The 13,245-nt window shown below is 41.7% G+C and overlaps 1 protein-coding gene across 4 annotated transcripts in view; it reads left to right on the plus strand.

The window, feature by feature from the left end:
• The window catches only part of PHF8 (PHD finger protein 8), a 104,997-nt gene that overhangs the window by 40,230 nt on the left and 51,522 nt on the right, over positions 1-13,245 (plus strand). For 3 of the 4 annotated variants that reach the window (XM_045799339.2, XM_045799340.2, XM_045799337.2), the window contains exons 12-18: positions 2,290-2,379; positions 4,231-4,533; positions 5,294-5,397; positions 9,731-9,909; positions 10,204-10,289; positions 10,836-10,969; positions 11,570-11,883. In XM_045799339.2, the coding sequence (XP_045655295.1) occupies positions 2,290-2,379; positions 4,231-4,533; positions 5,294-5,397; positions 9,731-9,909; positions 10,204-10,289; positions 10,836-10,969; positions 11,570-11,883 (1,210 nt within the window). The remainder of the gene's footprint in view (positions 1-2,289; positions 2,380-4,230; positions 4,534-5,293; positions 5,398-9,730; positions 9,910-10,203; positions 10,290-10,835; positions 10,970-11,569; positions 11,884-13,245) is intronic. The other variant, XM_045799341.2, reaches the window with a different exon arrangement.

Genomic DNA, 13,245 nt, shown 5'->3' on the forward strand with positions numbered 1-13,245 from the left:
GATTATAAAAAGTAATACATGCTTACTCTAAAGAATTAAAAAAAATGCAGGAGAGTATAAGGAAGGAAAAACATCACCTGTAATTTTAACACTCAGAGGGAACTAACATTAACATTTGGGTATATTCTGGTCTTTTTTATATGCATTTAAGAAACATGATTGCTGTCACTCTGTACTTATAGTTTTGTATCTGAATTTGTTGGCTTATATTCATTTTCCTGTGTTCTCAAAGTTCTCCACAAACATTTAATAGTTAAGTGATATTCTTTTGCAGGGATGTGCCATCCTTACCTAACCACTTGTGTATCGTTGCTTCATTTATTTGGGGGGTGTAGTTACAGAAAATCATGCAGTGACTGTCTGTTTGCACCAACCTTTGTCCCTCATCTCTTGATTGTTTCTTCAGGATACATTCCTAGAAGAGCAATTATTTGCTCAAAGTATATGAAAAAATTTAAGGCTCTTGATGTATACTGCCAAAATGGCTTTTTAGAAATAACACCAGTATCCATCTATCCAATTGAATCTGAAACAGCTATAAAAGAGATTCAGGAAGTTTTCTCTGTACTGACTTGGAAAGATCTCCAGAATTTGTCAAGTAAAGGTGTACAACCATGTGTATAATATGCCACCTTATGTGTTAAAAGGTGGGGGGAAATCAAGAATTATTGAAGACACAATCTGGAGGGATGCAGAAGACAGTAATAAAGGTGGTTACCTGTGGGTGTGGGTTAATGGTACTGATGGCAGGGACAAACATATAGTGAGGCTTTTCGATATGTATCTTTTTATATTGTTCGATTTTTGAGCTATGTAAATGGATTACCTACTCAAAATGTTGACTTAAAAAAAACAATTTTAAGAAATGCAACAAAACAGAAGAAATATCAGTATACTCTCCTATGCTTTTGATATTCTTTATATAGACTTTTCCCCTGTGTACAGTGGCTTAAGGAGACCTTTCTGCCATTGTAGGCTTAATTTGTACAATCTCCCCATTTCCGTTGCCAACCTTCCCCCCAAGTCCCCTTGGACTTCATGTTTTGGGCCTTCTTTTCTCCCTGGACATACCTACACCTGGGACTTAGCCTAGCCTTCTGATTCTCCATATCCCTCAGGTGTGGCTTCCTTGGGTTTCATTTCTGACAGCCCCCCCACCCCATGAAGTGACTCTGTCCCAGGAAAAACAAAAGGATGGGGAGTCCTAATTATACTCATGCTCTGAGCCAGGATGGTCTCAAATAGCATGGCCAAAAGGAGCTGGAGAAGAGTAGAACACAGATCTGAGGAGCCCATTCTCATGGAAGTAGGCTTTTGTGAAGTGAAGATGACTTCCGTGGGAGGTACTTTCTCCCTTACCTTTCCAGAGCCCCTGGCAAGGAGGAGGGAGCTATTAAATTTATCCAGCTGGTTCACATGGGTTCGCATATCCCACCCCTATCCAGCCACCAAAATAGATTCCAGATGGCTTAAAAGAATTAAAGAAAAAAAAGACTGAGACCATGGGAAATAAGAAGGTAATGCTGAGGAAGTTTTATCAGTCCTCTGGATATAGAAGGGAAGTGAAAACTGGTAGAAGAAATCACAACGGAAAAGCTTGAGAGATCTGTCAGCATAAAGATGTAAATCTTGAGGACTCGAAAAGGTTGCAAACAAATTAAAAGAGAGACACCCGAGAGGTCTCAGCTTGGGTTGCTGTTGAGCTAGCTATGGACCTGTAGATGCTCAGCCCTGAGCTCTGTCCTCACAAGTGGAGAGGCTGGGGTTGTCCCCAGGGATCTCCTCCAGGTCCTTGACTTTTTGAGGGATATGGCCCAAGCCCACCACTGAGTTCCTCACACCCCTTGCCACTGTCCTTTATCAGATATAGGTTTTGCAAATATTTCCTCGCTGTCTCTGGTTTAACAGTGTTTTTCAAAGGGAAGTTTTTGTTTTTTATTAAGCCCAATTTATCAGTTGTTTTTCTTTTAAGGCTCATGCTTTTTGTGTCCTCAGAAATCTTGGTCTAACCCGAGGTCACAAAGATTTTCTCCTTTGTTTTCTTCTAAAGGGGTTATAGTTTTAGATTTTACATTTCAGCCTTTGATCCATTTTGAATTTGTGTGTATGTGTGTGGGGGGGTACAAGATATGGATTGAGGGGTTTTTTTTTGCATATGGATATCCAACTGGTCTGGTACCAGTTGTTAAAAGAGACTACCCTTTCTCCATTGAATTACCTTGGTACCTTTGTCAAAAATCAGTTGTCCATTTATGTGTGTGTCTATTCCTCATGCCTTTTGTTTGACAGGCTCTGCCAGACCACGAGGATGAGATTCCGGAGACAGTGCGGACCGTACAGCTCATTAAAGATCTGGCTAGGGAGATCCGCCTGGTGGAAGTAAGAAGCAGGGGAGCAGGGGAGGCGTTTGGGAAGGGCTCAAGGCTCAAGTGGCAGGTCAGGCTTCTTCAGTTGGCTTGAGAGCTCAGGGGAAGGGTTGGGAAAACCCCCCACCAAGGACTCTATTTATTCATTTAAGTAATTATTATGTGCCTCGAGTGTGCCTCCCATTAGTCTAGGTGCTTATAATACAGAAATAATTCCTTGTCTGTGCACAAAGAACTCAGAATCTTATAGAGGACCCCGGGCAAAGTCCACTGCCTGAGCCTCAGTTTCCTTGTTTCTAAAGTGGGGATAATTATACCTACTCAGAGGTTGATAAAAGTAATACAGGCTGAGCATTAAGTGTAGTACTTGGCACATAGTAGGTGTTCAGTAAATTCGGATGGTGGGTCATGGTAGTGGTGGGTGGTGGAGGTCATAGTAGTAGCTGTTGGTATTAACCTTTTGACTCAGTCTCTGCATTCTACAAAATGACAGTTCTCCCAGGTTAAACGTGATTTCAAAGCCATGTTTCAACAGGTGGCTTATACCACGAGGCAGTAAGGTGTAGATGGTAAGAGACTCACAGAAACTTGGATTCTGGTTCCTGCTCCGTCACTTGCAAGCCTTTCAGAGCCTTAGTATCCTGATCTGTAAAGGGGGAATAACACCACCTTTTCAGAGTTTTGTTAGGCTCAAGGGCTAATGTATGTAGAGCCCCTCGCACAGTGCCTGGCAGAGTAAGTACTCAATAAATGTGAGCCATTGTTATTAATAGACTTTGCAGCAAAGAGAGAACTCGGTGTGGGCTGGTGAAGTAGCAGAGGCACCAGAGGAGACTTGAACTTAAGGAAGTTGAAACTCTCCTTTAGTTCAGGAGCTGTCAATTTCCATTTAGCATTCAGGATATAGGCACTAAGTCTATGCTGAAGGGTGGTCAGAGTGAGCGACTGGGAGGTTGGGCTTCTAGCCTCACCGCCTGCAGCATGTTTCACTGCCTACACCATTGCTTACATTGTCCACCTCCTACCTCCTTTTCCTCCATTCCCATCTGTCAGAATCCTTCAGAGTTTAGTTACAAGGCCTGCCTTTCCTCCAGCTCTTTCCACTTAAACGAATTTTGTATACACAAAACTTTGGGCTCATTAGAAAAGGACTTAGAGATGGATCATGTCTGGCCCTTGGCTTTCAAATGTTTTAAAGTGATGGAACCTTTTTTTTTTTTTCCGTCAAATGAGATCTTACCTGGAAGATCAGTATACAACTAATCAAAGCATGGCTGCTGTGAATAAGGTGAAGGCAAGAGGCTTCGACTTCCACATGTTCCTCTTGTTTGCCTTCCACCTACCTCCAGTCTTCAGGGCTCCTCCCAAGAAGTTCAAAGGAGCCACAGAGCATGTTTGAAAACCACCTTTCCAGTCTGCTCCTTTAATTTTGTAGCTGAGCAAACAGGGCCTCAGAGTAGTCAGACCACTTACCTGAGGTCGCAGAGCTAGCTAGTAGCAGAATTCGGACTAGACCCTCTCTCAAATGCAGTCCTTAGGGTTGGAACCACGCAGTTTAGTACTCAAGTATTTTCTGCCTCATGCCAGCTGCATTTGGAGTCTTTTCTCCAATGTTGACAGTAGTGCTGGGCTTTTTCTCTGCTCGTCTTCTCCTTACTTGTCAATGGCCGGGTAAAGAAATGCCACCCAGTAAATTCTTGATGATCGACTGATTGTGAAAAAACTAGGGTGCGCATCTAGATGTGGAGCATCTGTCAGCCACATCCATGGCAGTAGTGCCAGTGCCGTGAACGGACCTCTGCTTTTAGCATAGAGAGAACCCTTGAGTAAGCTCTAACCCCGTCATGTACTAATACTCTTGTAGGATATCTTCCAACAGAACGTTGGGAAGACGAGCAATATCTTTGGGCTGCAGAGGATCTTCCCAGCTGGCTCCATTCCCTTAACCAGGCCAGTCCATCCCACTTCAGTATCCATGTCCAGGCTGTCACTGCCCTCCAAAAGTGGTTCAAAGAAGAAAGGCCTGAAGCCCAAGGAACTCTTCAAGAAGGCAGAGCGAAAGGGCAAGGAGAGCTCAGCCTTGGGGCCTGCTGGCCAATTGAGCTATAATCTCATGGACCCATACAATCATCAGGCACTGAAGACAGGCTCTTCCCAGAAAGCAAAGGTGGGTGCTGGCCCATGGGTTCAGCCCAGTCCTTTCGGGTCCCTTGGAAGAGCAGGGTATCGAAAGGATTGTCCTGTCTTCCCACCTCCCTTAGGGCCCCTGGTGTTTGGCTACCAGTCCCACTCATATAACAGGCATTTATTGAGACCTTGTCTGTGCTGGGCACTGTGATAGGTGCTGTGAATGTAACCCTCAAGAGGCTGACAGGCTAGTGAGAAAGACAGGCATTAAAAACAAATGAGTGTAATGAGGTATTGAGGATGCCATATTCAAGGGTGTGTGTGGGACCCTCAGACACAGAGGGGGGATGAGTTTATGTGGGTAGGAGCAATGGTCAGGAGCTCTTCTCAGAAAGCATGACACTTGAGCTGAATCTTGAAATGCTGGATGGGAATGACATTTAAGAACATGGTGAATGAGTGTCAGGTTGGGGTCTTGAACAGGTCATTAAGAAAAGCCCTTCTCCAGGGCTCCACCTTGCTTCAAGACTGTGGTGCTCTCCATGGGCACATGAAGATGCTCTCCCCTCTTTTTAGGGAACATGTTTTGCAACATTGGTAGGTTTCCCCTGAGGTAGCTATATGTTCTTAACCTCCTATTCTTGTGATCATTTGGGGTGGGGGTGGGGAACAGTGTAGCAGGAGGCCTTGGTTCAGGTCATTTTAACAGTGAACTCAGCCGGTGAAACTGGAAGGAACTGGTCATCGTGATTCACATGGGAGTCCCAGACAGGTGACAACTGAGCCTCCTCCTTCTGCAGTTCAACATCACTGGTACCTGCCTGAATGACTCAGAGGATGACTCACCAGACTTGGACCTTGATGGGAATGAGGGCCCACTGGCCCTGTTGATGTCTAATGGCAGGTGAGGTGGGAAGAAGGAGCACAGAGATACTGGAACTGTCAGTGGCAACATGTCACTGAGACAGGGTGTAGAATTGGGACCTGGGGCTGAGACATGGGTGGGGGAGGGACTGTACTTCGGGAAATACACAGATATTATCAGATATCATTGCTTAGTTCAGAGAACCATGGTAATGTTGGGGGAGAGGCCTGGAATCTAATTGGCAGTCTGAGAAAAGTCTTGTATAAGTTCTCGAAATTTCAGCAAGTCAGTGGGTCAGAACCACTGGCAGATATAAGAGGGAATATAGCATGCTGATTAAGAGCATTAGTTTTTTTAATATAGCTTTTGCTATTAGATTTTTAGGAATTTTGCAGAAATATTTGCACAGGTGTGTTAAGAGAAATATTCAGTGTTCACAGCATCATTGTAAGAGTAAGTAATTAGAAACGTGTTCGTAAGTGTTGGTTAAATGAATTATGGTACCTCTGTAGAACAGAATACCATGTAGCTGTTAAAGAGAATGGGTTTAATATCTGTTGGCATGGAAAGGTGTCCGGGATATATTCTTAAGTGAAAAAATCAGGTTACAAAATAATACCTAGTAATAGTTCTATTTTAATTTTTTAAGAAGTTGTGTGTGTGTATGCTTGTGTAGAAAAGTAGCATACAAGATTTCTTTATTTTTAATTTAACTTTTTTGAAGAGGTTTAAAATTTAATAGATGCAGTTTAAAATTGAAAAAGTACACAACAATACAAGAGTGAAAAATTTTATTCCTGCCCCTCCCTGTTCCCCAGTTCCCCTCCCCACTGATAACCAGTGTCAATGATTTTCTTCTGGAGATAATCATACAGATTCATGCAAATAAATATATTCGTTATATATTTTGTACTTGTCACACCAAACTTATAAGAGTAGTTATCTCTGCAAAGTAGTATAAGGGAGCCAGGAGAGGAAATTTTCACTTCAATAGCATTTGAATTTTGTACAATGAGCATGTATTACTTTCTAACAGAAATAATAATTTCTGTAAAAATTCTGTAAAATTACTTTCTAACAGTAAAATAATTTCTAACAGAACATTTTCTAAAAGAATAAAATAAAAGTGTTCACAACAAAAAGTACGGGCTTGGGAATCAGACAATCCCAAGTTTGAGACCCAGCTCTGACACGAATTCACTGTGTGACCTTGGCAAGTTAATTAACCCTGCATCTCAGTGTCCCCATTATATCTCTTCTATAGATGAAGCTTTTACCCTAGGGTTGTTGGAGGACTAAATGAGATATGTCAAGCGCTTATCACAGGGCCTGGCACATAGTAAATGCTTAATCAGTGGTAGCTCTTACAACTAAAATGTTGAAGATGAAAGGTGATAAGGGTAGTGGTGGTGATGATGGTATGGGTATAGCCAGAAGCTAAGTGGCAGGTGGTAGGGAGGCAGAGGAAGACAGTAAGTGTGATCATCTGGACACTCAGAACACCAGATAGGAGCAGTCAAGAGCCAAGTAAAGTATGAACAGTATAGGAACACAAGCGCCAAGGATACCTTCATAGCCTTTTTGTGGGAAAAGGTCTTCAGATCCCAAGGGCAAGTATAGTAGGTCCACCTGGCTGGGAAATGAGGGAAAAGGGAGAGTGAGAGTAGGGCAGATTCTGAAAGCCGCAGAGCTATTCTTAGGGTTTGAGACCTAGTTACTAAACAATAATAGAAAGACTGTTGAGCACTGCGTTGGTCCATCGTAGGTCTCCTGGGGAGGAGAAAATTGAGAGTCCTAAGGGTCCAGCCTGTAATGGCTATGGAGGACATGATGAGATATTTTCCCCTTTCCCACTGGTCGTCTTTATGCTGCTTCTATTACCTCCTGCAGCTGCCAGAGACTGCTGTTATGTGAACCTAGAGAGACAAGATATAGAAATATTTACAGACAATATGATATTATGTCTGGGCTTTTCTCCAAAATTATCCAGTGTTTTTCAAGGACTGAGGGGTAGATGAAACAAGGTTGGCTATGTGTTGATAATTGCTGAAACTTAGCTGGGTGAAAGGTACATGAGAGTTAGTTATACTTTTATATTTTTGTCTGTGTTTGACATTTTTCATATTTAAAAGTTAATAAAAAATCAGTGTATAAATAGCTACCATTTATTGAGCTCCTGCTCTCCCTCAGACTTTATCTTAGCTGTTTAGTACACTATTTTATTTAGTCCTCACAACAACCCTGTAAGGTAAATGTTGTTATCCCTATTGTATTAATGTGGAAACTGAGGCCCAGAGAACTTAATTACAAGGTAAGCTACTGTTGGGCACTTGCCATGTGTTGGTCTCTGCATTAGCTCATTTAATCCTCCTAAAACCCTGTAGGTAGAAACAGGTCAATCATGGGGCGCCTGGGTGGCTCAGTCGTTAAGCGTCTGCCTTCGGCTCAGGGCGTGATCCCGGAGTTCTGGGATCGAGCCCCACGTCAGGCTCTTCCGCTGGGAGCCTGCTTCTTCCTCTCCCACTCCCCCTGCTTGTGTTCCCTCTCTCGCTGGCTGTCTCTATCTCTGTCAAATAAATAAAATCTTAAAAAAAAAAAAAAGATTTAGAAACAGGTCAATCAAATGTCAGCCAATTTACTGAAAGCCAGTTCACCAAATGACTGTTAGCTGAATGTATGTATCAGGTATGCTGATTTACCAAAACTTGTTTCTTTTTTAAATATAAGGTTATTTCAGCAGTTTGTACTGGTTAATACTGTTTACCATATGTAATAGGATTACTTAAGCCTTTTTTTGGGTTTTCCCATTTCCTTTACATATTTTTAACAGCTTTTTTGAGGTATACTTTACATACCATACAATTAACCTGCTCTAAGTATACAATTAAATGACTTTTAGTAAATTTAAAGAACATGCAACTATCACCACAATCCAATTTTAGAACATTTCTATCACCCCAAGAAGATCCCTCATACTTATATTTAGTCCTTTGGTTCTCTTCCCCAGGCCCAAGCAATCACTAATCTACTTTCTGTCTCTGTAGATTTGCCTTTTCTAGGCATATCATACAAATGGAATAATATAGCATGTGGTCTTCTATGTCTGGCTTCTTTCACTTAGCATAATGTTTTTGAGGTTCATCAACGATGTAGGGTGTATCATTAATTGGTTCCTTTTATTTCTGAATAGTACACCATTGTATGGATATACCACACTTTGTTTATCCATTAACTAGTTGACAGTTACTTGGATTGATTCCACTTTTTGGCTATTGTGGATAGTGGTGCTATGACCATTTGTGTGCAAGTTTTTGTATGGCCGTATGTTTCTGTTTCTCACTTAGGAGTAAAAATTTTGGGTCACATGGTAACTTTATGTTTAACTCTTTGAGAAACTGCCAAAATTTATTCTGAAATGTCTGTACCACTTTACATTCCCACCCGCAATATACTGGCTAACAATTGTTATTGTCTGTCTTTTTTGTTATGGCCATTCTAATGGGTATTAAGTGGTATCTCGTTGTGGTTTGCATTTGCATTTCCTTAGTAACTAATGATACTGAGCACCTTTTTGTGTGATTATTGGCCATTTGTATATCATCTTTAGAGAAATGTCTATTCAGATCTTTTGCTCATTTTTAAATTGGCTTGTTTGTCTTATTATTGAGTTCTAACAGTTAAATATTCTGGATACGAATCCTTTCCCAAGTAAATGATTTGCAAATATTTCCTCCCAGTCTTTGGCTTGTCTTTTCATTTTCTTCCTGGTGTCTTTTGAAGCACAAATGTTTTGAATTTTACCTAATCCCAGGTCATAAAGATAGTTTCCTATATTTTTTTCTAGAAGTTTTATAGTTTTAGCTTTTACATTTAGATCTAGGATCCATTTTGAGTAAATTTTTGTGTGTGATGTAAGAATCCACGTTCAGTTTTTTGCATGTGACATCCAGTTATCTCCGCACCATTTGTTGAAAAGACCATCCTTTCCCCACTGAATTGCCTTAGCATCTTTGGCAGAAATCAATTGACCGTGAACTAAAGGATTGGTTCTAGACTCACAGCTGTGTTCCATTGATGTATATGTTTATCCTTTTGCTAATATCACACTACTTTGACTACTGTTACTTTTTAGTAAATTTTGAAATTGAGCAGATAAGTCCTCCAACTTTGTTCTTTTTCAAAATATTTTAGGCCATATTAAGTCCTTTGTATGCCTATATACATTTTTGTATCAGCTTATTAATTTCTATAAAAGAAATTAGCTGGATTTTGATAGGGATTGCGTTGAATCTATAGACCAATTTGGGGGGAATTGCCATCTTAACAATATTGAATATGACTGTCTTTATGCTCTCCTTCTCTTTCTTTTTAGTACCAAGAGGGTAAAGAGCTTATCCAAGTCTCGGCGAGCCAAGCTCACAAAGAAGGCAGACAAGGCTAGGCTGGTGGCTGAACAGGTGATGGAGGATGAATTTGACTTGGATTCAGATGATGAACTGCAGATTGACGAGAGATTGGGAAAGGAGAAGACTACCCTGATAATAAGACCAAGTGTGTACCTGTTCTTTCTTGTTCCTTGCCTGCCCATTTCACATTTGTTTTGGGTCCTTTTGATAGGCCAAAGGCCTTAGGCCTGAGCTTGTCAACATTCTGACTTACCAGCTCTTTTGGCTTCCATGTATTCTTTGCTCTAGAGATTTATTTATAAACCAGTTCCTAACCTCCCTAAATTAGTTGTCTGTGGCCATTACTTTTAGGAAAATTATATTCTTACTTTTTCCCCCTGAGTGTTTGGCTCAGATGCTAATCTTAGCTTCACAATATGTGCATTTCATTATTTTCTAGAATTTCCCCGGAAGTTGCCCCGTGCGAAGCCTTGCTCTGACCCCAACCGAGTTCGTGAACCAGGAGAAGTTGAGTTTGACATTGAGGTAGGAGCCTGCCCCGTTGTCTGGTCTTCTGACATTCTGGTTACAGAGACAGAAGACAGATTGTCGTTTTAGTTGAGGGGTGGGGTGGGGAAAGATACCCTGTGCATTCAATTCCTAAAATATTTATTAAATGAAAGATTGTGTGCTAAGTGAGGTGCAGCTGAGCATATAACTGGAAGACCAGAATTTAATTAAAATATTTTAAAAATCCTTTAATACAGGGTAGAATAAAAGGCATTGTGATGTAGCAGAAAGAGTATCTGATTTGGAATATCTGGTTATGACTTATTTACTTTCCTGAGCCTTAGTTTCCTTACCTGTAAAGCAGGAGTTAAAATACCTACCTCACATACACAAAAAATAATAATACCTACCGCACAAAGATGCTGTGGAGATTAAAATGAAATAGTGAATATTCTGCTTAGTACTTGGTCTATACTTGATGCTCAGAAGATATTAGCATCTGGAGTGAAAATGTCAGCACTGTACCGGGGCCTTACCAGACCAGCCCTCAGCAGCTGGGGTGATATCCTCTTTCCCCAACAGGAGGACTATACCACAGATGAGGACATGGTAGAAGGGGTCGAAGGCAAGCTTGGGAATGGGAGTGGCGCTGGTGGAATTCTTGATCTGCTTAAGGCCAGCAGGCAGGTGGGGGGACCTGACTATGCTGCCCTCACGTGAGTACTGGCTTTGATCTCCCCTTTCCAGGCGATCAGGCAGCACATCCTCCCACCCCCCACCCAAAAGGCTAGATCAGCCAATCAGCAGATATTTATTGAGACATTTAAAGGGACAAAGAATTAACAAGGGCATTCGGGCTGAGAGAATAAAGTAGACATGAAATCTATCCTGAGGAACTTAAGATCTGACAGAGAGTAGATGTATAAACTTCAAGGAGGATTAGTTTTGGGTTATTTGGGGGTTGGAAGAGGGGCTCGAAGAGGCATGGAAGGAAAACTGGGCCTTCTCTGGGCCCTTTTTAAAAAAAAAAATGAAAGAATTCGGCATGGGTGAATAGGGAGGGAGGTGAACCCCTCTTTTTGCCACCTTCCTTGCTGTCTGTGGAAAGACTTGGGGCAAGAAGGACTGGCCTTTACATGAAAACAGTCTTTGGTCTGTTGTTTTAATTTCTGGTTTCTCATCTGGAATGGTCCTTTCCTCCTTCCTCCCACCCTAACCCCCATAGCTGTTATCCCTCCTCCCTGACTATTCTGATGACTGGTTTCCTCCAACAACTAGAGAAACTCCCTCAAGCATTTCTCTTCTGTCCCTTGCAGCGAGGCCCCTGCCTCTCCCAGCACTCAGGAGGCTATCCAGGGCATGCTGTGCATGGCCAACCTGCAGTCTTCATCATCCTCACCAGCTACCTCCAGCCTGCAGGCCTGGTGGACTGGGGGCCAGGACCGAAGCAGTGGGAGCTCCAGCAGTGGGCTGGGCACAGTGTCTAGCAGTCCTGCTTCCCAGCGCACCCCAGGGAAGCGGGCCATCAAGCGGCCAGCATACTGGAGAACCGAGAGCGAGGAGGAGGAAGAGAATGCCAGTCTGGATGAACAGGACAGCTTGGGAGCATGCTTCAAGGATGCAGAGTATAGTAAGGGCAGCCGAGCACTTGGGTCCAGGCCAGAAGTACTCCCCTTAGCCCCAGTCTCAAACCCAGTCCCAATCCAGGACAGCCTGTGACAATAATGAGCAAAGACCTTGCTTTAAGCTTGTTGCTTGCTTTCTCTGGGTCATGTTTTCTTAATCTGTAAAATGGAAATCTGTACAGGTTGATGCAAGAATTAGAGATGATGCTTGTAAAATGCACCTGGCACTTTGTCTTGCTCATGGAAGACCCTCAGAAAATAATTAGCTATCATCCATTTTTTAAAGATTTATTTATTTATCAGAGAAACAGAGAAAGTGGGGGGGGGAGGGGGAGAGGGAGAGAGAATCTCAAGCAGACTCCGTGCTGAGGGTAGAGCCCAGCACGGGGCTCGATCTCACGACCCTGAAATCATGACCTGAGCTGAAATCAAGTCGGGCACTTAACTGACTGAGCCACCTAGGTGCCCCAGCTATCATCCATTTTTAAAATTGTCTGATCTTCTTTGCTGGAAACTCTTTTTTCAAACCCTCTTTCCTATGTTGTTTCCATCACTTCCACTTCCTTCTCTGTTGTTTGGTTCATTCCTTGTAAAGGTATATAATGACTTTTGGCAGGCATTTCACATTTAAGAGATGACCTTTTTTTAAAGCTAAGGTTTGTTAAATATTACATTATATAATGCACATTTTTGTATAGTGCAGCTGACTTTAATGTGTGTTTTAATATTATTATTATTGTATTTAAAATCATTTAGCCAACGTATACTACATCATTAGTTTTTGATATAACGTTCAGTGATTCATTTGTTGCATATAGCACCTTTAAATTAATTCTCATTGACTAAAATTTGAACAAGACAGAGAAAGCAAAAGTGCTCTTTGACTAATACTCTTCTTTCTCTGAGAAAGGTTACCCAAAGGTAAATTATGTTATCAGTTGATATATACCTTTCATTTTCTTGTACTTACAACCACATGTAGATACAAATAGATACAGTTGTGTGTAGTGTTCATGGTTCTACAACTTGCTTGGATATCTTTCAACATCAGTACATAGAAATCTGCTTCATCAATACATTGAAATCTACCTGTTGTGTAGTAGTCTTTAGCATAGATGTGCCATCATAGTTTTAACCATTCTCTATTTAGGTTGTTTCTAATTTTATAGTTTGACTAACAATGCTGCAATGAAAATTCTTGTAAATAACTCTTTTTGCCCATGTGCCAGCTAACATTTCTGTAGGGTAGCTAGACCTGCTAGGTTGAAGGGTATATTCAAAATAAATGTTAATAGTGCCAAATTCCCCTCTGAAAGGGCCAGTGTATGAGCAGTGTATCAGCCTTACCAGCAGTGAATATTATCAGT

This window comes from Ursus americanus, chromosome X, assembly GCF_024610735.1.
Source record: "Ursus americanus isolate L20-20 chromosome X, mUrsAme1.1.p, whole genome shotgun sequence".
NCBI lineage: Eukaryota > Metazoa > Chordata > Mammalia > Carnivora > Ursidae > Ursus > Ursus americanus.